This window comes from Hypanus sabinus, chromosome 2, assembly GCF_030144855.1.
Source record: "Hypanus sabinus isolate sHypSab1 chromosome 2, sHypSab1.hap1, whole genome shotgun sequence".
NCBI lineage: Eukaryota > Metazoa > Chordata > Chondrichthyes > Myliobatiformes > Dasyatidae > Hypanus > Hypanus sabinus.
In genome coordinates, this window is record NC_082707.1 from 143195600 (window position 1) to 143221273 (window position 25674).

A 25674-nucleotide genomic window follows, 5' to 3' on the forward strand; every position below is an offset into this window, starting at 1 on the left:
ACTTTTGGATTCACAAACAGAAGTCAAGATTGGCTTGGTAAGCATGATCAACTACAAACATGAGTCATTCCTGGAATGGAAGCTTATCCGTAAGGGAAAAGAGCCAGGTTTGCAGGCATTTGAAGGCAGAGATTCAGCAGAAAACTTGGGATCTGAAAAGAAAGACAGTGGATGGAAAGAATACTAGAACTCAGTACCTGTCAACAGCCATCTCACACATAGGTACCTTAGCACTATAAAAGCACTATAAAAGCTGTGTATATCTACACAGTCCATATTCTCAAAGTCTGATCTTACTAAGAGCCAAGAAGAGGGATGGGGGGGTTGAGTTAGACCATAAGAGCAGAATTAGACCATTTGGCCCATTAAGTCTGCTCTGCCATTCAATTATGGCTGATCCTTTTTGCCCCTCCTCAGCCCCACTCCCCAGCCTTCTCCTGATAACCTTCCGTGGAGATGTCACTATTCACCAGAGGGAACACTTCAGAGACCTCCTTAATTGTTACGCTGGCCTTGATTTGAGTGCCCTTGACCTTGATGTGAGTAAGTTAACCACCTCACAACCCACACCATCAGAGTGAAAGTAAGACATCCTCAATCCTAACTGCCAAAGAAGAAGCACTACAATTTTAAGCATCTTTTCTCCTGTTATGTTCATTATGATTCAAAGTTAGTTCTCTATAAGATTATATGTGCAGTTCTCTTAGTTTATGAAGGGAAATTGTTGGCTTTTGCAGGATGTTTTAAAAATTCCTATAGATTTCTTCCCAGGCATTAATTAATTCATTTTGTCATGTAATTTTACAAATAATTAGACTCCTAGGAATGCTTTGAAAGCTGAGGCATTGATTATGTATGCCTCAACAAATGGTTTCAAATATCCAAATGTTACTTAATCATTTTAAATGAGATCACAAAAGCCCTCAGGAAATATTCTTCTAAAGGAAAATTCAACTTTTGGAAGATTAAGTAACAGTGGAGATTTTTTTTGGCTAAGTATTTACCCCCAAATAAGTAGCATGAATTCTAGCTGTGCAGTTTATTTTATAGTGGAGTTTGATATGTAAAAATGCAATAGGTTGTTGATTATGTTCAAGTAGAATCAAAGTATCACAGTACAGATTACCAACATATAATTACCTAAAATATAAGTTTCCTTTATTTTTGTGACTTGTTTAATATCAAAGCTAAAAATTTTTAAGCCTTGGTATTCAGTCTAGCATCTGCTTCTCCAACAATAATTGGCTTTGAGAAGCAATTTTGAACTGTCACAGTCCATGTGATGAAGGAGCTGTTGTATGATGCACACTGCCAATAAATAGAAAATTCTCTAAATGTGCCTTGGCAAGATGTCAACATTATATTTTCACGTGTTTTGGGTGTGGTATGTTAGCTGCTTTTGTCCTTTTGGATGCAATATGGCTGACAAACTTGCCACGGAAAAAGCTACAGCGATTTCTTGCAAATGATTCTAAAAATAGGCATTGCTCTCTGTACCTGAGTTGTGCCTATTGAAAAGGAATACATGCACTCAGTGGTCACTTTATTAGGCACAGGAGTGGAACCCCATGAGGCCTTCTGTTGTAGCCCATCCACTTCAACGTTTGACGTGTTGTGCATTAAGAGATGCTGTTCTGCACACCACTGTTAGAATATTTGAGTTATTATTGCCTTCCTGTCAGCTTGAACCAGTCTGGCCATTCTCCTCTGACCTTTCTCATTAACAAACCATTTTTACCTACAGAACTGCCACTCACTTTTTGTTTCATTTTTTGCACCATTCTCAATGAACTCTACAGATTGTTATGCATAAAAATACCAGGAGATCAGCAGTTTCTGAGATACTCAAACCACCCTATCCAGCATCAACAATCAGTCCACAGTCAAAGTCACTTAGATCACATTTCTTCCCTTTCTGATGTTTGGTCTAAACAGTAACTGAGCCTCTTGACAATACTGTATGTTTTTATGCATTGCGTAGTTGCCACATGTTTGACTGATCAGATATTTGCATTAGTGAGTAGGTTTACAAGTGTGTGTAGCTAATCAAGTGGTCACCAAGTGTATTTCTCCAGTGCTCAAATGCACTAACTAACCATGGTGATACTGGGCATCTTTAATGTTATGGTAATTGCATTCCTGACTTTTGCCTTGTAGCAGCTGGAAGAAAGGTATGAAATGTGTGTGGAGGGTAAACGTGGTTGTTGAGAATAGAGTGCATTGATTGACATTGGACCATTAGTAGTTAGTAATTGTTGGCACTAAAGACCATGGGTGTTTGTTGAGCTATCAAGAGATGAGGTGAGTTATTGCAGTTAGATATTTAGAAATAGTGGATGGGATTTGGGCTTTATGAGTTGTAGTGTAATGTGGTTGTTGTAAGTGGAGGGTATGGGTGATTTTTCAGCCATCAGGAGTTTGGGAAGATGCATTTGTTTGAAATAAAAGCCATGAGTTAATGTTGGCTTTTTCTGGTAAGTTGGCAGTGCCCTCAGATGCAGCAGCTTCTACGGGATCAGCCAAAGTTGTTGTTGTCTTTTTTAAACATACATTTTATGATTGCAACACCCTGCTAAAAATTGAGAACGTAAAGTACTGCAGGCCTGCTTCATCAGCGAGTTGATCATTGGCAGAGAAAGTGAAGGAACTGGACTTGGTACAGACTGTGATGCTGCCTGCAAAAGAGAGGCGTTGGTGTGTGAAGGAGGTGTGCAGTGTAACAGCAAGTGATCGTTTTGGTTGCACTTCTTGTGATCACAAGACCCTGTTGGACATTGGTGGTGTGGAATGCTGCAAGTCTAATTCATTGGTTTATTGGCAGTCGGCGGGGGAGCTTCATGGCCTTGTCCATAATTAGGACTAGGCCTCGAGCCGGAGGCATCAGAGTTGGGTACTCCACCAGCTGGTGGTGTCCGTGCTGGAGTCGATGCTGCCCCCAGTGTTCATTTGGCAGGATACTAGCTGTATTGTGTTCATCTTCAGACTGCTGCGACGTTCATGGACTCAGGGACTTGGAATTTTTTTGTGTGACTGTTTTATTGCTATCTTATATGTGCAGTTTGTACCTTGTACCATGTATGACTGTCGGTACTGTGTTTTTCACCTTGGTCCCAGAGTAATGCTGTTTTGTTTGGTGGTATTTGTGTATAGTTGACTGACGATTAAATTTGAATTTGATCTATTTGCTCTACTAGGAGATGAAGTGGGTTACTGTTGTTGTTGGGAACAGAAGGTGTTGTTGAGTACTGTGCCATCAGCACATGTCATTGAATATCCTATGAAGTGATGTCTTTAGTTAAAATATCTAACTTCATGCTCAACAAATTGCTGATACATTGAATTAAAGGAAAACAATTAGATTATTGATTACCTTCATATGACTTGTTTTTACAGTAATACGTTGTATGTTTTAACAACCTATTTGTAAGATGAATTTAACATTTTCTTTTCCATATCCATGTTTCCGTGTGATTTTGAATGTAGTTAACAAGGCAATTTCATTCCAAGCATCCCACTTAAATGGTACTCCCCAGAGATAGCTCATTTCCTGTTTTTATTTGATCAACTTCTGTGTAAACAGCATACAATAGATCATAGACAATCTGTGTCTTTCTTGTCTCTGCATCCAATAAAGATTTATTTAGAAATCTCATCCAGTTTACTTTAACCTTTTATTCAAGTTGACCAATATCATGATATAAATGTTTATTGCATTTTGTAATTTATCACTGGAGCACAATGGTATGATTTCGCCAAATTATTGTTAAATTATGTCTTACAATCTCTTTGGCTTTACACCTTGAATTGAATGATATGACACTCAAGTGATGTGCTGATTCATGAAACACAAATTAAGCATGCAAGTGCAGTACATTAGGCAGCAAGGAAGATTTATTGGCCTTTATTGCATTGATCTTTATTGTAAAGGGTTTGAATATAAAAGACATTTAATATGTTGTCTGTAAATGTTGCTAAATCATTCTCCATTCAAAACAGCCAGAACATATAACAAAATAATTGTAAATTTTGTATTTGATATCAAAGCATGGCCACTTTAGGAGAATGAAATTTATTAACTTTGAATGATTCTGCTAATATTTTAAAATTACTAAGGAAGCTTCATTAACTACTATACAAGTCCCAAAAATGTTAGTTCGTTCTTTGCAGTTATAGAAATTTTTCTAATCTAATTTTTCTAATTTTATTAATCTGGATTTGATGATCCCATTTCAGCCATTCCATATCCTTTGAGCCCATAACATTGATGATTTTATTCTTGTTGGAGCATATTTAAAAGTGTAAAATTAAAGAAGTTGAGCAATAAAATGGTTTTAAGACTTAAAGGAAAAATCCACATGACATAAAGGGATTCTGCAGGGGTTTCGAGTGTTATTTTTATGTCAGAGTTAAACTGATTTAGAACATTTTCTTCACATAATATTTGCAAATATTAATGCTAGCACACTAAAACTGCTTTTGTTCAACCAACACTTGATGTCAAAAATCCCAATTCATTTGCCAGCCATTTACCAACAGAGCTTTGATTTTGTAACCCAGTAGTGTGTACAAGATTCCAGACTTAAGATGGGCAGGTACCACAAACATCTATAAAACATGCAACTCTTTTGAACTGATGCTGGGACAGTGTCTAAATTAGACCTTTTTAATTTTGAGCTTTGATTTAGTTTAAGCATGCTTGAATCATCCTGTTTTTAATATGAATTAAGGTTTGGATTTTTTTAAATGAATGAAATTAATTTATTTCGGTCAGTACAAACATAACAAAAAACATGATTTACAACAATGATAGGACAAAATTACAAAAAAAAAATATTCTTTAAAACAGACCAAAAGGGTGTAGGCTGAAGCTACAGCTTATTATGCCTACCCCTCTTACTTATACAACATATTTGGCATCAATGATTACATCAAAAACAAAAATTTCATAATCTTTTAACACAAAATCTAATTACAAAATCATTTATTTACATTACTCCCATTCATTTTAAATCATTTATTTTATATTTGTTCATTAAATAATTTTTAAATAATTTTTTAAACTTAAGTGTAGTGCATGTTTTTAAATTCTTACAACTGTTCCATAGATTCACCCCTCTGACTGAAATACAATGATTTTTTACATTTTATCCTCTGTTTTTGAAATATACATGTTCATCTCAAATCATGTTGACTTTCTCTTATTTTAAACAATCTTTGGATACTTTGTGGTAGCTGTCCATTTTTTACTTTATACATAATTTGTATTTTTTTAAATCTGCAAAATCTCTGAATTTTAAAGTGTTTAGTTGAATAAATAGTGGATTGGTTGGCTCATAATAACTTTTGATTTTTAAGTTGTATGTTTTTGAATGTTTCCCAATGTCAGGCATTCAAAAATGTTACAAGTTTTTGAAAGGAGGAACAGCCAGCTAATCCAGGAAGTGTAAACTGTTACCAGCTGTTTCCATGAATAGGGCCTTTTCCTGATTTGCTGTGTTAAAGTGATAATGTGCACAGGAGCCTGTTGTTCTGCAAGGCCTGTCAGTTGAGTACCGGTATGGCTTCAGTCAGGAAGTTTCCTCAAATGGGTCCACAAAAAGTATGTTTGTATTTAGTTCATGGCAAACACAGGTTGTTTGCTGCCAACAGAAAATTCTTGAGTATTACTTATTCAAATTGTGTTAATGAACTGTTATACAAGTAAATGAAAACAACCAAAGAAAATGACAGTTTACTCTCAAACAAGGGAGTATTACTGACATTGTGTATGTGCTACTGACATTTTTCACCCTGTTTGACTGAAGATGAAAACAATGAACAAATTTTGACTTCCTTTGTTTTAGTTTCTGCAACTATATTTGCATGTTGTTATAACACCAAAGTCCTTTTTGTTCCAAATCTGTAATTTAATTCATAAGTACATTTTTTGCAATTTATTAGTTAAATATCCTCACAAATCACATTTCATTACTTCAGCATTTCAAGGCAGTATATAAAATGTTCCATTGGTAGAATAATAAATTGTGCACGTCTGTGTAAATATAGTGGTGTCTCTCTGGCTACTGGAAACAATTCGCAAGAATGCAGAACAAGTATTTTTAATATGTTCTTTTTTATCCTCCTTACTGCCTTTTTGACTAACTACCTGTGAGTCCGAGCTCCTCTTGTAGAAAAAACTGGCTCCTACTCCATTGATTCTGCTTCCAAAGAATAGCAGGCCACCCAACTGGCTGTCATAGCAATTGATGGTGTAAGCAATCCACACTCCTCAGTTACTGTCCCTTTCATATCAACTTTGTCAAACTAATTTTGTAATATTTCCAGTTGTTTGATCTATCTCATCTCTTCTCCTTCCTTTGTCTTCCTGAGACCACCTCCTGCTGTCTTGCATCTATCCTTATTAATCAGCTGATCGTCTAGCATCCCTTTCTGGTCCCCAGTTGTACGTGGCAGAAAATTTAAAAACAACATATGAAATAGCAAAAAATGGTGGAAACACTCAGCAGGTCAGGGAGCATAAGTGGGTAAAGAAATAGTAGCATTTCAAGTCAAAGGTATTCCATCCAAGCAAGTTTATATCAAGCTGCAGAAAGGCTGAGGCCACTATTTCTAAAATTATTTCAATATTTATAGAGCTGTCTGAATAATAGATTGGTAAAGGAAATTGGAGAAAATGAAAGCAAAGAGGCATGCATGTCAGAGCTGTTGCTGAAACCTAATCCCAAAGAGCCAGTATTGGAAATGACCATGAGATAAGGCAGTATCTATGGTGAAAGAAAAGTTGAGTTGATATTGCAGGTATAACATAACTGATTGGTATTGATACAGGCAGAAAAAACCAGTGATGATCAGTTATAGTTAAATTTAATATTGAGCCCCAAGGGTTGTAATGTACCTAGACAGATGCTGAGGTGTTTTCCTTACATTGGTATTTGATAAAACAATGTAGGAAGCCACAAGCTGAAAGGCTAGAGTGGGATGGAGAATTAACATGACTGGTAACTGGGAGGCTGAATGTGGTCCTTGCAGACTCAAAAAGGAGTCACAAGTAGCAATCAACCAATCTGCATTTGGTTTCTCCGGTACAGAGGATGCTAAATTATTAGCACCAACTGCAGTACATTAGTTTGGAAGAAGTACAAGTAAGTTGTTGCTTCACTAAGAGGGTGGTTTGAGTCATTCATTGGTAAGCAAGGAGCTGCATCTGATCCAGTTATGTGGTGGTGTTCCAAGTAGTGGAGCGGCTGATGGAGATGAAGGCAAGCTGGAGATCACAAATGGAACTGTCCTGATGAAATGCAGAAATGGAAGGTGGAGAGTGGAAATGTGTCCATTGGTTGAATCTTGTTGAAGGTGGCAAAAATTGTGAAATAAAATTTGTTGAATGTCGAGGTGAAAAGTGTGAAACATAGGAACCATATCTTTATCCAGGAAGAGAGACATGAAAGCTAGATACATGAAATGATGAGATGCTGTCCAGGGTTCTAACAAATGTGGAGAAAGAAAGACATCTCAAAGGCTCAACATCAGAAAACTGGGGAAATGGAAAGCAGTCTTTGTAGAAGGCAGGGAGAGAGGAAGCAGAGTCAAGATGGTTCTGGGCATCTGTGTACTTGTAATGGATGTTAGTTGCTAATATACAGTCGACCCTCCTTACCCACGAGGGATTGATTCCGGGACCTCTTGCAGATACCAAAATTTGCGGATGCTTCAAGTCCCTTATTCAACCTGTCTCAATACGATGGATCTCAGGACCCAGTGGAACCCTGGACCTTATTTAACCTGTCCCAGTGCGGTGGACATTAGGTCCCAGTGGCAGAGATCTGAATCCGCAGTGTTTCTGTTTACGAAAATAATCACGATCGTGATTGAAAATAAAGTGGAAATAATAAAGCGATTGGAAAGAGGTGAAACGCCATTGGTCATAGGAAAAGCGTTAGACTGCAGTCGGTCAACAATCGGAACAATTTTAATGGATAAATTGAGAAAGTCTGTGCCCGATGAAAGCTAAAATTATTACTGACCAACACAGTGGTTTATTTTTGGGGTTTTGGGTTTTTGATCCTCACATCAACCCGCAACGGTGGAGAGTGCACTCGATAGCAGTCTGTCACTGGATCAAACTCGGAAAGAAGGTCCTGAGCCCGGCACAGAAACATACATTCTTAAGTGTTTTATATGCATAGAAAGGTAAAATATATACTATATACTAAGACAAATGTTTGACTAACTGATGCTAAATAGTACCGGATGTACCTGTTCTGACTTACTGAGTAAGAGAACTTCCAATTTTTTTCAAACCCGATCCACAATAACCCACGCACATCCTCCCGTATACTTTAAATCATCTCTAGATTACTTATAATACCTAATACAATGTAAATGCTATTTAAAATAGTTGTTATACTGCCTTGTTTAGGGAATAATAACAAGAAAAAAGATCTGTACATGCTCAAACAACAAGTGCTGGAAGAGCACTTCCGAGTTTTCACGATTCGCAGTTGGTTGAATTTGCGCATGCGGAATTCGCAGATAAGGAGGGCCGACTGTATCTCTGTATTGGCAACTTACTGGTAGTTATTGGTAGGCCATATGAAAGTGATAGTGCAGTGAAAATTGGCAACAAAAATAATGAAGCTTTAATGTTTGGTATGAATGTGAGAAGCAGCACTGTAGTAATCATCAGTGTACAGTGTAAAGATGTAAGTGTCCTCATACCTCAGAAGAAATTCTCTTTTCAAATCTGCTACTGTTACCTGACATAATTAAAAGGACACCTCTCTCGTCAGGTTTTCAGGCTTTCAATCTTGCCACAATACTGATATGGACTCATTTAGGACCTCAGATTATTTCCTTTATATGCCATATCTCTTCTCTCTCAGTTTTTCTTCAGACTTCACAACAATTGACACCATATTGCTGTCAGTCTTTGTTACTATTGTCTATCTGAGTGGAAGTGCCCCTGCCTCATTTCACTTTTGCTTATCTATGATAGCTACAGAATCTCTAGCATTGGTTTCACTTAATTTCCCTTACTATTAATACTATTAGGAGTGTATTTTTAGTTCTCTCATTTACATCTAAATGCTGTCCCTCATGGAAAAAGAACAACAACTACATAATTCACAGGTACTCAGGAAAGACCCATTTTTACTTCAATTCCATCCCTACCTTATCAATTGCCTGTGGCTAAACTGTTTGCTACAGGATCCAAACTGCCATCGCTTTACCCTTCTCTAGCTCGTGTTTCATGATAACTTAACTAAGAGCATATGTCAAAAAGAATAGCTGTTCTAATGAAGGGTGTTTGACTTGGAATGTTAAGTCTGTTTCTCTTCTACCTAACCAACTGTTTCCAGTATTTTCTGTTTTTGATTTTTTTATGTTTAATTTACTATCAATTTATGTGGATAAGTATACAGGTAGAGCTACACTATTATTTGATTTGCTTCATGTTCTGATTTCCATGGTGATTTTACCGATGTAATCATTTTCAGTTAAATCTCTGATTGGATAGAAATTGAAATAGAAAAGGAAATCTTATGTCACAAAAGTAGTTGAGTAAAAAAAGTTGCAAAAATAATCAGTCTATTAGCAATCTGACAGCAGAATAAATGAGTTGAAAGAGAATAGAACATCTCAAATGGCTATTTCATATGTAGCCTGTTATACATGGACTCATGTTAAATTTTGTTTTCCGTAAATTTTATTAGCCAACAATAGAAGCTTGAATTTCTAATTGGGGGAAGAAAATTAATTATGCAAGTGAACAAAAAGATTAACCAGGCTCTTAGTTTTTTTTTAAATCCTTTGAAAAATAAAGAATTTAAAAATGCTCTACCTCATGTTCTCATGGTAATGAAATCAATTTGATTAGCATATTTTCCCATTATGAAGTGCTTTACTGTAAAGTGTAAAAGCAATGTTAAGTTAAAATTTAAAACTGAGAAAATCAGTTGGGTATAATTTATCATGGTATAAACTGGAATTCCCTAGAACCTAAAGTAATAAGAGCATAAAATCAACATAGCATAAGACTGTTTTACCCTGAAACTGATACCTGTAAGTCCATGCACTGTTTCTGAAATGTCTCCACCAAATGCAATTTATTTTTCTTCATGTATACCATGTAAAGGGAGAGTTTGTGATATTTTATGTATTTGTATTTTTATGTTTTATAACTCCAGAAACTAATCGAAAAGCAAGAGAGCCAAGGATAACATCTCTACTTCATTTTACTTTAGTGAGGCGCGGACACTTGACGTGGTAGCATAATGACATATGCCATTCACGTACTTCTTACATATAACCCATAATGTATTATGTAAACAAAGATAGAATGCTTAATCAAACAATATATTTACAATATTAATCACGTATTACTGAAATGTTTAATACATTACACTCTTCCCTGCTTAGCTATAAACTCCCAACTCAATATAGAATGCATCTCAACTTAAATATGTAATGTATTGCTCTCTATATACACATATACAGTACTATGCAAAAGTTTTCTGCACATTTAAAGAAATTGTATAAGGAAAAATGTTTTGAAAAATAATGAATAGTTTCTATATAACAAAAAATACTATAAAGAACAGTAAACAGTAAAATTAAATCAAATCACTATTTGGTGTGACCACCCTTTGCCTTTAAAACTGCATCAGTTCTACTAGGTACTCTGTTGTGCAGTTTATAAGAAAATTGGCTCATGTTTTTCCAGCTATCTTGGATAATTTGCCACAGTTCGTCTGCAAACTTTGGCTGTCTTGTTTACTTCCGTCTGTTCAGGTAATCAACCTTGATGATGTTAAAATCAAGGATTTGTGCGGGCCATTCCATCTGTTGCAGAACTTCTTGTTTTTTTTTCAGAATATACTTCTTTATGACTTTAGTCAAGTGTGTGGGGTTATTGTCCCGCTGCAGAATGAAATTTGAACTGATAAGACGCCTTTCCCTGATGGTATTGCATGACAGATGACAATCTGCTTGTGCTTCTCAGCTCTGAGGACTCTATTAATTCTGACCAGATTACCAACTCTATTTGCAGAAATGCTGTCCCAAACATGCAGGAGGTGCAAGGAACCATTTTTGTGCTTCACTATTAGCTGCAGGCACTCATCCCTGTAGAGCTCTCCAGCTCTTCTACAGACAAACTGCTTCATGTTTGGGCTAGAAAATTCTAATTTTGTCTCCTCAGTCCAGAGCACTTGATGCCATTGTTCAGCACCCAAGTCCTTGTGTTTTTATGTGTAGTGAGTCTCTTGGCTTTGTTTCCACTTCAGAGGAATAGCTTTTGGCAGTAACTCTTCCATTAACACCACTTCTGACAAGAATTCTCTGGAATGTAGAGAGATATAATTGGGTTCCAGTGGTTTCTCTGAGTTCAGAGTGAATGGCAGAGTTGGACTTCTGATTTAGATGGGATGCCAGTTTGATGTATCTCTCATCTGCTGCACTCTGTTTCTGTGGCTGACCACTGTGTTTCTGGTCCTCAATTTTGCCTGTTTCTTAGTGCCTCTTCAGAAGAGCTTCGACCACACATCTTGAAACTCCTGTCTGCCGCAAAAATTCTCCTCGCTGTGTTATGTCCGTAGCCCCCTCCTTTGTGAGAATCGCAAGATCACTGTTTGTTTGGGTCAAGGGGCCCAGGAAATGGGAAAAGAGACGTGCAGACGGGCTCTTTTCGCCGGTGATGTAAAGCTACAGGACAAGGCCATTGTCTCTTGGAGACCAACTTGTGGATTGAGCTACTATACTACGTGAATGCCCTGAGGCAAAGTGGGCTGGTTGAGGGAGAGAGTGCACACCCCCAACCTGATTGACATCTACGACCCTGCGAGTCAGGATAAAAGAGGGTCTGTAGGTACAGTCCCTCAGACGCACCAGAAGAAACGGTAAGCGACCACGTAACAGCAGGAAGTCATCGGAAGGAAGCCACGTGCGTTCAGTTCCGTTGCTGGAATTGGTAGCTGGAACCACGGAAAACGGCTTTTAGCTAACAACGGGGAAACCCACTCCCCTGACTCAACGGATTGGCATCCAAAAAGACCTGGGCAAGTTTTAAACTGCCGCTCTCTTAAACCCAAAATGCTGCAGCGTGAACGACCTAATAGTGACTGTTATATTTCCATCGGACAATACATTATCCCCTAGACAACGATAGAGCTATTTCTTATTGGTTATCATTATACCCACGCTTTAGATTTAGTATTGACGACGTATATTATCTGTATGTTTGCATTAATCTTATTTTTGTGCCCTTTATCAATAAATACTTTTAAAAATAGTACCATCAGACTTCAACAGACCTCTCTATCTTTGCTGGTAAGTGATCCAGTTACGGGGTTTCTTAACAGCTGATACAGGAGGACCACCTTGTGTCCTGTCGATATGCTAACAAAACAGCAGCAAAATTGTTGATTGATAGCATATCCTTGTCCTGAAGTTATTCTCATAATTGTATTATTATATAAAGTATAATTAGGACATTTTTATGAAAAAATAGAATATTTAAGTATGACTGCTTAATTATGTTAAATTGAAAAATATTTAAGAAATATTATAAACATTATGTATTTCAATAGTGCTGACAGGATTGCCTCATATGAGCTAAGTTATCTAACTTCAGTAGTGGGCAAGTTGTTGGATAAGATCCTAAGAAGCAGAATTTATGAGCATTTGGAGTGACATAATCTGATTAGGGACAGATTGTGCCTTACAAGCCTGATTGAATTGTTTGAGGATGTAACAGACCACATTAATGGTAGAGCAGGGGATATAGTGTATATGGATTTCAGTAATGCATTTGATAGGGTTCCCTATGCAAGGCTTAACAGAAATAAGGAGGCATGGGATCCAAGGAAACCTTGCTTTGTGGATCCAGAACTGGCTTGCCCACAGAAGGCAAAGAGTAGTTGTAGATGAATTGTACACTGCACGGAGGTCGGTGACCAGTGGTGTTCTGTAGGGATCTGTTCTGGGACCCCTCCTCTTTGTGATCAAGTCAAGTCAAGTGACTTTTTATTGTAATTTCAACAATAACTGCTGGTACAGTACACAGTAAAAACAAGACAACGTTTTTCAGGACCATGGTGCTACATGAAACAATACAAAGGCTACACTGAATTACGTAAATACAACACAAAAAAAACTACACTGGACTACAGACCAACCCAGGACTGCATAAAGTGCACAAAACAATGCAGGCATTACAATAAATAATAAACAAGACAATATGCACATTAGAGGGCAGTAAGTTGGTGTCAGTCCAGGCTCTGGGTATTGAGGAGACCTTATTTATAAATGACCTGGATGAAGAAGTAGAAGGGTGGATTAGTAAGTTTGCTGATGACACCAAGGTTGGGGTGTTGTGGATAGTTTGGAGGGTTGTCAGAGATTACAGTAGGACATCAATAGGAAGCAGAACTGGTCTGAGAAGTGGCTGATGGAGTTCAACCCAGATAGGTGTGAAGTGGTTCATTTCAGTAGATCAAATATGAAGACAGAATATAGTATTAATAGTAAGACTCTTGGCAGTGTGGAGAATCAGAGCGATCTTGGGGTCCATATCCATATGACATTCAAAGCCGCTGCACAGGCTGACAGCATTGTTAAAAAGGCGTATGGTGTGTTGGCATTCATCAACCGTGGGATTGAGTTCAAGAGCGTAAGGTAATGTTACGGCTATATAAGACCTTGGTCAGACCCCACTTGGAGTACTATGTTCAGTTCTGGTCATCTCACTACAAGAAGGATGTGGATACTATAGAAAGAGTGCAAAGGAGATTTTCAAGGATGTTGCCTGTGTTGGAGAGTGTGCCTTATGATAATAGGTTGAGTGAGCTTGGCTTTTTCTCTTTGGAGTGATGGAGAATGAGAGGTGACCTGATAGAGGTGTATAAGATAATAGGCATTGGTCATGTGGATAGCTAGAAGCTTTTTTCCAGGTCTGACATGGCTAAAATGAGGGGGCATAGTTTTAAGGTGCTTGGAAGTAGGTACATAGGGGATGTCAGCGGTAGATTTTTTAACAGAATACACTGCTGGTAATAGTGTTTTTTTAAATTTATTCATTTATGGGATGTGAGCATTGCCAGCTAAGCCAGCATTTTATTGCCCATCCCTAGCTGCCTTTGAGAAGGTGGTGGAGGTGGATGCAATAGGGTCTTTTAAGAGACTCTTAGATAGGTACATGGAGCTTAGAAAATTAGAGGGCTATGCAGTAGTGTAATTTTAGGCAGTTTCCAGAGTAGGTTACATGATTGGTACAACATTGGGCCAAAGGGCCTGTAACGTGCTATAGATTTCTGTCTTCTATGTTTTACAGTGAGCAAAACTTATTACTATCTGTCTTAGGATCTGATCTGTTATGATGTTACCAGTTAGCACAAGAATAGGTTCTTCAGCATACAGTGTCTGCACTGACTGTGTTGCCAATCTAAACTAATGCCCAGACATGTTCTGCAAACTTTTTTCCTTGTCATTTATGAGTTTGTTCAAATACCTCTTAAATGTTGCCATTTATCTGCTTCTACATCTCCCCTAGCAGTGCGTTCCATTCACCAATCACTTTCTGTGTTTTAAAAAATGTAAACCTATGTCCTGTGATGTTTGACCTTTCTACTCTGGGAAAAAGTTTCTGATTACCTAATGCCTCTCATAATTTTATATACTTCGATCAGTTGCTCTTAGCATCAGACGCTCCAGAAAAAAAGCAATCTTAAGTTTGTAGAACTTTGTATTTTAGCTAATACATTCCAATCCAGGCAACATCCTGGTGAATTTCTGCATCCTCTCCAAAGCCTCTATATCAATCCTGTAGTGTGGGACCAGAATTCCACACATAACTCCAAATGTTGCCTAACCGAAGGTTTATATAGCTGACCAAACATTTATGCAGCTGTCATACAATTTCCGGACTTTTATACTCATTGCCCCAATTGAAAGGAAAGCATGCTGTATATTTGTTTCACCCTCCTGTCCAATTGTTTTGCTTCTTTCAGGGAGCTATGAATTTGTACTTCAACATTCTGTGAATCAGTACATCTAAGGATCCTGCCATTTACTGTATATTCCCTCTTTCATTCACATCCTTCATAAACTAGCAACCTTTCCTCTCAATACTGATAACAATCATGAGACACGGGCAGAATTAGGGCATCGACCCATTGAGCTAGCTCTGCCACTTGATCATCACTAACTTATTATTCTCTCTCAGCCCCATTCTCCTGCCTTTCCCCCTTTAACATTTGATACTCTCACTAATTAAGAACCTACCAACCTCTGCTTTAGATATACCCAATGACTTAGCCTCCACGGGCATCTGTGGCAATGAAACCCACAGATTCACCACCTGGTTAAAGAAATTCCTCCTCATCTCTGTTCAAAAGAGACAGCCTTCTATTCAGAGGCAATGCCAGTGATCCTAGGCTCTCCCATTACTGGAAACCGCTTCTCCATGGGCACTCTAAACGGCCTTTCAATATTCGATAGGTTTCAGTGAGATTCCGCCCACCCCCTCACCCCATCCTTCTAAATTCCAGTGAATACAGGCCCAGAGCCACCAAATATTCTTCTTATACATTAACTCTCTCATTCCCAGAACCATTCTTGTACACCCCGTGTAGATCCTCTCCAAAGCCAGCACATCCTACCTTAGATTGGGGTCTCAAGCTGCTCACAGTACAGTAAATGTGGTCTGACCAATGCATGGTCTCAATCTGAGTCATCAACTTGCACCTTTTGCTGCTTGATCTTCCTTTTCATCCTGTTCTTTGTTCCAGATTCAGGCATCTGCAGTCCTATTTGTTTTCAAACTCCATCTTCCATTTCTTTGCCCTAATTTCCAACTAATCTATATGCTATGATATCTTTTCATGACCTTTCTAACTATCCACAGCTCTGTCGATCTCCATGTCATCAGGTTATCATACAGTTTTAGTGAATGCAATTTTAATTGACTGTGACTTTAAGAATTGATGGAGCATTTGGGAAAGTCAAACATACGATTGGCAAACATAAGAATAGCACTTTGTAATGAATTATCTGGGGACAAGTGTAATGTTAAAATATCTAAATCAAAGTTTTGTAGTTGAGCATAATGTTATCAGCACACACAAAATGCTAGAGGAACTAGAGCTAAGGTGGGTCAGGAGCATCTGGATGGTCGATGATTTGAGATGACATCCAAAACCTTAAAGCCACTAGGTGGAATAATCCCCATTGGTGGACAAGGGAGAAACAATTCTCTGGTTTCAAACAAGGTTAAGTTCAAGTTCAAGTTCATTGCCATTTGGTTATACATACAGCACCTATAAAAATATTCACCTATAAAAAACCTCCTTTGGCAGTTCTCATGTTTTATTGTTTTATAACATTGAATCACAGTGGATTTAATTTGCCTTTTTTGCCATTGATTAACAGAAAAAGACTCTTTTGTGTTAAAATGAAAACATCTCTACAAAGTGATCTAAATTAATTATAGATATAAAGCAAAAAATAATTGATTGCATAAGTGTTCACCCCCATTAATATGACACACCAAATCATTACTGGTGTAGCCAGTTGTTTTTAAAAAGTCACATAATTAGCTAAATGGAGATCCCTTGTGTGCAGTCAAGATATTGAATTGAAAGTAGAAGTACACCTGTATCTGGAAGGTCCGATTACTGGTGAGTCAGTATCCTGGCAAAAACTGCACTTTGAAGACAAAAGAGCGCTCCAAGCAACTCTGCAAAAAGGTTATTGAAAATCACAAGTCAAGAGATGGATACAAGAAAATTTCAAAGTCACTGAATATCCCTTGGAGTACACTTAAGTCAATCATCAAGAAATGGAAGGAATATGGCGCAGCTGTAAATCTGTCTAGAGCAGGCTGTCCTCAAAAACTGAGTGTCCGTGCAAGAACAGGACTAGTGAGGGAGGTCACCAAGAGACCAATGACAACTCTGAAGGAGTTACAAGCTTCAGTGGCTGAGATGGGAGAGACTGTACATACAACAACTTTTGCCTGGGTGCTTCATCAGTTTGTAGCTTTATGGGAGATTGACAAAGAGAAAGCCTCTGTGGAAAAAAAACTCGTATGAAATCTTGACTAGAGCTTCCCAGAAGGCATGTGGGAGACTCGTAAGCTGGAAGATGGCTCTATGGTCTGATGACACCAAAATTGAGCATTTTGGCCATCAGTCTAAACGCTACACTGCACATCATCAAAAACTCACCAGTGAAGAATGGTGGGGACTGCCGCTGTGGGGATGCTTCACTGCAGCAGGCCCTGAAAAGCTTATGAAGGTAGAGGGTAAAATTAATACAGCAAAATACAGGGAAATCCTGCAAGAGGTCTGCAACTTGGAAGAAGATTTGTTTTCCAGCAAAACAATGACCCCAAGCATAAAGCCATTGCTACACAGGAATGGCTTAAAAACAACAAAGTTAATGTCCTGGAGTTGTCAAGTCAAAGTCCAGACCTCAATACATTTGAGAATTTGTGGCTGGTCTTGAAAACGGCTGTTCACTCACGATTCCTATGTGATCTGATAGAGCTTGAGCAGTTTTGTAAAGAAGAATGGGGAAAAATTGCAGTGTTCAGATGTGCAAAGCTGATAGGGACCTATCCACACAGTCGAGGCTGTAATTGCTGCCAAAGGTAGCATCTACTAAAAACTGACTTGAAGGGGATGAGTAATTCTGCACTCAATTATTTTGTGTTTAATATTTGTAATAAATTTAGAACAATTTGTAGAAATTTATTTTCACTTTGACACGAGAGGCTTTTCTGTTGATCAAGTGTCAGAAAAGATAAATTAAATCCACTGTGATTCAATGTTGCAAAATAATAAAGTATGACAACTTCCAAGGGGGAGTGAAAACATTTTATGGACACTGTACATACAAACAAACCGAATACCATTCCTTAGACCACAGTGTACACACAAAATAAAATATATTACCATAATGAAATGCATGTAATGCACAGCATAGATAAACAGTAGGCAACCCACTGTCCTAGTAATGAGACTGCACTAGGGACAAGATATTCATTAGTCTCACAGTCTGATGTTACCCACTCCGGCAGTTTTCTTCCTCCTTCCTGACGGTTGTGGGTCAAACAGATTGTGGAATGAGTGGTAGGGATCCTTAACAATGCTTCAGACCCTTCATCTATAACACTCCTAGGACATACCCTAAAAGAGGGTGGGGGCACACTGGTGACCCTCTCAGCAGGTTTTTAACTGTCTAGGGTTTTGCAGTCTATGCCTTGCAGCTTCCATACTACAAAATGATGCAGCCAGACAGGACACTCGATGGTGCTCCTGTAGAAAGCTGTTAGAATGGGCCCAGGGACCATTGCACACCTCAGCTTCCTCAAAGTGTAGCACTGCCTTGCGTTCTTGAATAATGCGGAGTTGTTAGATCGTCTATTATGCGCACACCAAGGAACTCCATGGTCTTCACTCTCTCCACAGCAGAGCCATTGGTATGCAATGGAGAGTAGTTGCCTTACGCCTTCCTGAAGTCCACAATCATCTCTTTCGTCTTGTCCACATTGAGACTCAGGTCCTCACACCACTTGGCAAGATTTTCTACCTCCTCTCTGTATGCAGAATCATTATTGTTGCTGATGAGGATTACCACTGTTATATCGTCAGCAAACCTGATGATGTGGGTTGAGCAGGATCTGGCAATGTAGTTGTGAATCAACAGTGTGAACAGCAGTGGTCTCAGCACACAGCCCTGGGGGGTTCAGTGCTCAGTGTAATGCAGCTTGAAATGTCACTGCCAACTCAGATAGACTGGGTCCTTCTGTCAAAAAGTCCAGGATCCCGTTACAGACAGTTTGCCCACCAGCCTGTAAAGGATGATTGTGTTAAGCACCAAGCTGAAGTCAGTGAACAACACCTTGACATAGGAGACATCGTATTCTAGGTGGGACAGGACAGAGTTGAAGACTGAGTCTATGGCATCATCAGTGGGCTGGTTTGAGTGGTGGACTTACTGCAAAGGATCCAACGTAGCTAGGAGTTGTGATTTTATATGATCCAGTACCAGCTGCTCAAAACATTTCATGATTGTTGAAGTCAGTCCCTCTGGTGGTATTCATTTAGGTCAGTTACTATTGCCGTCTTGGGCACCAGAGTGATGGTGGCTGTCTTGAAGCTTGCAGGGATAGTAGACTGTTTCAAAGAGATATTAAAGGTGTCCATTAAGACCTCTGTTACCTGAATCACATCATCCCTTAGCACTTGACCCCAGATATTTTGTTTAGCCCATGCAGCTTTGCGTGGGTTTACCTTGGCAAAGATCCTTCTCACCTTGGCTGCGGCCAGACAGAGTGTCTGTTGCTCGGGGGTGAGGGGACCTTCCTCGATGTCACATCATTCAATAAATTCATATCTATGCATCAGCAGTTTGTCGTACAGTAATGCAGTTATTAAACAATATTTTAAGGAAGTTATTACAAGTGGATTTGTGTGTCCACGTGTTCTTTAATTTCCTTAAAGATTGTATTTGGAATTCTAGAAACTCAGAAAAAGGTCTAGGCTACTCCGGTGAATATCTTCTCTTAGAGGAAGTTGAGTGGGTGGCTACTTGGCTAACTACAGTAGATGGCTGTGTACAAAAATGCAGCTCCAAGCAATCAGTGTAAGATATATTACTTGGTTTTGGGTAGGGAAAATCAGATGCTGTCCTTGGCATGAATAAAATTATTCTAACCCCTCCCCAAAATTAAGATATCTACATAAAATCGCCAGTTATTTTTGCATTGAACTAGTATTAAGTATAAGATGATTGCTGTTTGGTAGAGGAAATATGGAGATGAAAACTGAATGTATTAATTTCAGAAGAAATTGATCTAATAATTAGTTAATTCACCCAAGAAAACTCAAATCAAGTGAGTTATTGAAAGATGAAAAGAAATATGATTTCAATTAAAAGCACCTGTTTATGAAAAGAAATAATATGATATAAATTTATGAGTAATATCACATTTTGAATGCAGACATTGTCTCACCAGACTTAAATATGCAATCTTCTGCCAGTGTTGCTAAGACTGGAAAATTTCAGTGTCGTAACCACTGCCAATAGAAAACCAATGAGGCATTAAACACTGATATCTTTGTAGTTTACTACAGCACCTCTTTATGATAAAGTTATATAAGGGAATCCATGTGAGCATTGCATACAGCAACTTTCCTTTTTGCGCATAAGTTTTAATTCTGAGGCCTGTGTCCTAAATATAAAAGTGACAGAGAGCACTGTTCATATATCCTTAAAACACAGAACTTGTTCCAGACCACAGGTCAGTAAATGAGATCTGAAATTGCTTAACTGCATCACTTCCATTGATGAATCAAACACAGATAATAAATTTTTAGATTGTTTTATGAAAGTGAATAATTACCACATCTAAAAACGAAAAGTAATATGGTTAGCATTTGACAACCATAGCTCGTGACTAGAGGTAGAGAGATTAGTTTTATGATTGTGTGTACTATTTGAACTATTACAGCGGGAGTTCTTCACATGCATCCATAATACCCAAGACTTGAAGCAGTTTGTTTTTATTGGTAGTTAACACCATCATGCAAGATCTTTTTTGGTGGGATTCTAAAGGGCCTTTTAGTATTTTTAGATCTATTTGAATTGAAGCTATGTTAAACTGAACAGCTTAACTGATGTTTATATTCTTGTGGTGTGAGGAAGGAGAAAATATGAATTTGGAAGCATATATGATTTTTTTTCCAAAAGTAACTGACTAATGCTGTGAATTATATTGATGGAAACTGAAAGTGTTTATTCATTAATGTGGTTCTAATTGAATAGTCTTGAATATTGCTTATCAACATGAATAATGAAAAAAGGTTTCAACTTAGAAACTGGAGTAAGCATTTGGATGCTCGAATCTGTTCTCTGATTTAGTTGATCCATGATGGCTCCATATTCTTTGATATCCTTGTCAATACAGCTCACATTCCAGTTAGGTTACATCAGCCTCAAGAAATGTTTACTCTTGTATTTACAATTAAGCTTGCAAACCCTGTTTTCATTCAGATCATTGTTTTGTGTGTTATGCCTCCCCTTGAGCTTAATGCCTTGCACAATGTTTGCAAAATAATTTTTAGAATATCCAATTTAAATCTGAGCGAAGCAACAAGGCATATTTTTTCTTTTTTTTCAAACCCAAATGACATTCTATTTGCCCCTTCATACCTTAGTAAAATTTCTGTTTGCAAATACCAACAATCAAGAAAGATTAAAGAAGATGAGGGGCTGCAATCTAGTAAGTAAGAAGCTTAAGAAATAGATAAATTTAGACTATTTAACAATATATAACATGTATCTGGAATATTGCTTTGAAATAATTTTGGTAACTAGCTCAAAAAGATATGAATTGTAATTACAGAGAAGTAATTTTAAAACCTATTTTGGTTAGGGATGTTGCTCACTGGGAGAGCACATGTTTACCACGTATCGGAACCCAGATTCAATCCCTGGTGTCTCTCTGAAGGTGATCATGAATTTGATGGATTTTTTTTCCCAGTGCGTCGTGGTTTCCTCACACATTCTATAGATGTAAGGGTTAGTAGGTTAATTGGTAAATGGGCAGTACAGACTTGTGGGCTGGAAGGGCCTGTTACCATGCTTATTCTAAATTTTAAAAATTTGCTGGTGGCTATTAAACATATGAATTTGACGAAAGTTCAAGATGTAGTTGAAACTTCTGTACTTGTCTGTAATGGTTTTAATTATAATTAATTGACCGTTTTTGAAGGAAGGAATAAATATTGTTCATAATGAGAACTTTATATTAGATAAAATGCTGGACACCAGATATTCTGGAAAGGCTGAAAATTAATTAATAAGATGAATGAATTAATAAGATTTAAAAATAATTATTAAGATGAATAATGACAAGCAATTAGGGATTTTCCATTTTGGAAAATATTTAATTCTTAAAGAGACATTTTGCTTTTTTTTAAACTACTACCTTCAACCTCGCCAATTATTTAACCTACAAAGCAAATATTTGCAGTGGAATGCAAAGTGTCTTTACCTTTCATCTGTGTAGGTTCCTCATGGTATCTCAGGAATCAATTGTTAGCAAGCCTTGCACATAAAGCAAGCACATTTGAATTCCTGAAGCCTGTGTGACTTGAATATATAAACCTGACATTGGCACATTGTGTTACTAAACCTCCAGATTATTCATTCTGCTGCAATCTTTACACTTGGTGCAGAGTGGCAATGGGGATGGAGGTGGAGTGTGGTGGAGATGGCAAGGAAAACAAGGTTTTGGGTGAATTGTTGATGGTTTTCAAGCTAGTTTTGTAGCTTGTTGAACTGTGGGTTCATTGGGAATGAGGAATGGATTAGGTAAATTGTTCAGCTAAGATCCATTTTCAGAAATATACTATTTATAGTGGTGGTTTATGCTGTTTTTATCCCCTCTGTCTTCACTTCCATCCCACTCAATGGAAGAATGCAAAATTATAACAGAAGTAACATTGCATAGAGAAAATAAAATAGCTGGCATTGTTGGAAATTTGAAATAGAAACAGAAAATGTTGTACATACTCAAGTCAGGTTGCATCTGTGAAGAGAAAAAAGAGTTGAAATTTGAGGCTTTCATGAGAACTGGAAAAGTGGCAAAGTCAAAACACCTTATCCCCTATTTCATTGACCTAAAACATTGTCTCTCTTTCCGTAGATATTGGCTGACTTGTTGAATATTGCCAGTATCTTCTATGTGTTTTTTAAAATTACAAGTCTTATAAAATAGTGTATTATTGATTACTCATAGAGCAGTGATTGGAAATAAGCCCAATCATATGTTAATTGTGTACCATATGCCATGAGAAAAGAACTGGAACAGCTGCATCTGAATGTTATCTAAAGATGCCCACCATATTTCTTGCAGACCAATCATTCACCTGTGGTTGAGTCGAGTCGGGACCACATACAATCTAAAGTGGGATAATTAGAAAAGGCAACAGTGTGTTGAAATAATTCAGTAATTGTTTATTCATTATTTTTCTCCATTTGTTTTGATAACTATGCAATTTGGGAAGCTGAGAAAGCATGGTTTTGTGCATAGGAATTTATAATGCCGGTTGAGGAGTCTGAAGTTGCAAAACCAAATACTAAAGGCTTAATAAAACTTATGAATACTGTCATTCTTCTTCATAGTTAATAATTGGTTATCTCCTTTTCAGAATCTGCCAGTGACTCGTATCTTGGACAACTTAATAGAGATGAAATCAAATCCTGTGAGTAAAATTAAGTATCAGCATTGATCAGAAATACAAAATAAAATTGCGTGACTATCTTTATATCAAGAGTCATAGCCATTTATCTTCTCAAGTTTGTTCCATTATTTCATCAGATCACCGAATTTGTTTGGCTTCATGTTTACATTTTTGTCTTTCTTTCAGCATGGCTGTTTTGCAAAATATGGTTGAGCTGGCATTTGAAAGTTCAGTGCAGAAAGCTCCAACCTTCCTTTACAAAATCACAAAATTATGAAATAACCTTTAATAAAATTCCATTCAAAAAGCATGTGTTTATTATTAGAAGTGTTGTACTGAAGTACTTAGATGAAAATTATATCAGCATTAATAGGAATTCAATAATGAAGAATTTTCTTCATTTCTCTCTTTCTAATACACAATGCAGAAAATGAGTTTTACAGAACACCAGCTCTACAATTACTATTGAAATAACAGGTCCAGGTATCTTCTGTCAGACTTAATCTGATGCAGGATTTGAGAACAGTTTCCAAAGTAATACTGGTGAATCATAGCAAAATCCAGCTTCATTTCTAGACATCAGGAAGGGTCCAGGAAAACAAGAAGACCAAGAATAGACATGTGGAGCTTGGTTATTAAGTTTGGGCTTTCTGAGTGCAGTAGCCACCAAAAGTTGGGCCAGTGTCTGTATTTTGGTATGGTTCAGCATGGCCAAGTGAGAAACAGAACTTGGGAGAATGCTCATTAGTAGATGGACTAGAATATTGAATGAAAATGAGCAAATTGACTTACCTAATCTCCTCAAACTCCTAAAGAAATATAGTCACTGGTTTGCTTCATAAATCCTCTGAGATGTTGATGTCCAGGAACTTGAAACTGCTCATCCTTTCCACTGCTGACCCCCCCCCCCCCCCCCATGATGACTGGTGTGTGTTCTTCTGACTTCCCCTTCCTGAAGTCTGCAGTCAGTTCATTGGTCTTAGTGATGTTGAGTGCACGCTTGTATGGAAATACACACACACTGAACATTTCAGGCTGAAGACTACTCATTAGAACAAGAAAAGAGAGAAAATAAGCTAGTTTTAAGTTGCAGAGGCTTGTGGTGACAGGTAGGGCAAAGGAAGGGTCAGTCCAGGATTGTTGTTATGATAAGCTGTTTATGAAGACCCTGCCAGATATATTCCCTTCTCCTATTCATCCACCTCCCACTTTTGCATTTAATATTAGCTTGTTTTCTCAGTTTCCCAGTTCTGATGGCCTTTGACTTGAAACATTAACTCTGTTCTTCTTTCCAAGTGGCTGACTGATACTTTCCAGTGTTTTTCTGTAGAATACTGAATGTACTTTACATGATTTATTGATGAAGCTTGGTACATTGACAAGGCTTCATCAAATATTGCTTGCCCTTGGGGAAAGTAGTTGTGAGCTGACATCTTAACCCTCTTCACTCCTTGTGGACTGCACAGTATTCCCACAGAAGTCAGGTAATACATTTGAGGATTTGGATTGAGGTATAATAAAGGATTGATGGTATATTAAGGTCACTGTAACTTGGAATGTGTTGGAGGTCAGTGGTTTGGAGATGCTGTCAAGGCATGGAGAATTATTGGTGCATTTTTAATATAAGGCACTTTGCAGCCACAGAATTATGAGGAGAGAATAAACTTGAGATGCTGACCAAGTGCCAGTCATACAGGCTGCTCCATCCAAGGTGTTGTCAAGCCGAGTTCTAATCACTGAGACAAGTATAAAGTATTGTCTACTTGTGACTAAATACTGTAGTTGCATATAATTTGACTCTATGTATAGAACTAGGAAGGAATTTAAATGTCCTGCTTACGATTTCTGATAAAACAATCTGCACTGAAGTACTATCCAAACTTTAAAAATCATGTGACTTTCTGTATTACAAAGAATGATAATTACTGACTTAAAGAGCAGGTTGTCTGTCAAATAATGCACTTTGTCTTTGATATTAGAAAAGTATGTCAATTCCATAAGAATAGGTTATAGGGAAAATTGGTGATAAATGGTGAGCCAGCTGAACCAAAATAGCCACCACCTACATTGTAAGGAAACATGGAATATATTTTTAATTCACTGAGGAAATTACCTCAGATTTTTAATATGGAAATACCTTGTCTCCTTTCAAACTTTAGTTGAATAACTGGATAAAGATAGAAATTGCAAGATGTAGCTGTCACCATTTTCCGGTCTGCCTTTTATACAAGTATGGTGACGATGTACTGCAGATTGCAAATGTTGTCCCCTTGCTGAAATAGAGAGAGAAAGGTAAACTGTCAGCTATAGAGCAATCAGTTTGCTTTGGTACTTGAGTAACTTGAAGCAGTACTCCAAGAAAAAAAAATTCAAAACTCCTTCAATGAATTACTCCTTCAAAGAGCCACTTTGGGCTAGAACATTT

The 25674-nt window shown here is 37.7% G+C and overlaps 1 protein-coding gene across 3 annotated transcripts in view; it reads left to right on the forward strand.

Moving 5' to 3' along the window:
• scfd1 (sec1 family domain containing 1) overlaps positions 1-25674 on the forward strand; it is a 156155-nt gene that overhangs the window by 91739 nt on the left and 38742 nt on the right. For all 3 annotated transcript variants that reach the window (XM_059956112.1, XM_059956122.1, XM_059956130.1), the window contains one exon: positions 23217-23270. In XM_059956112.1, the coding sequence (XP_059812095.1) occupies positions 23217-23270 (54 nt within the window). The remainder of the gene's footprint in view (positions 1-23216; positions 23271-25674) is intronic.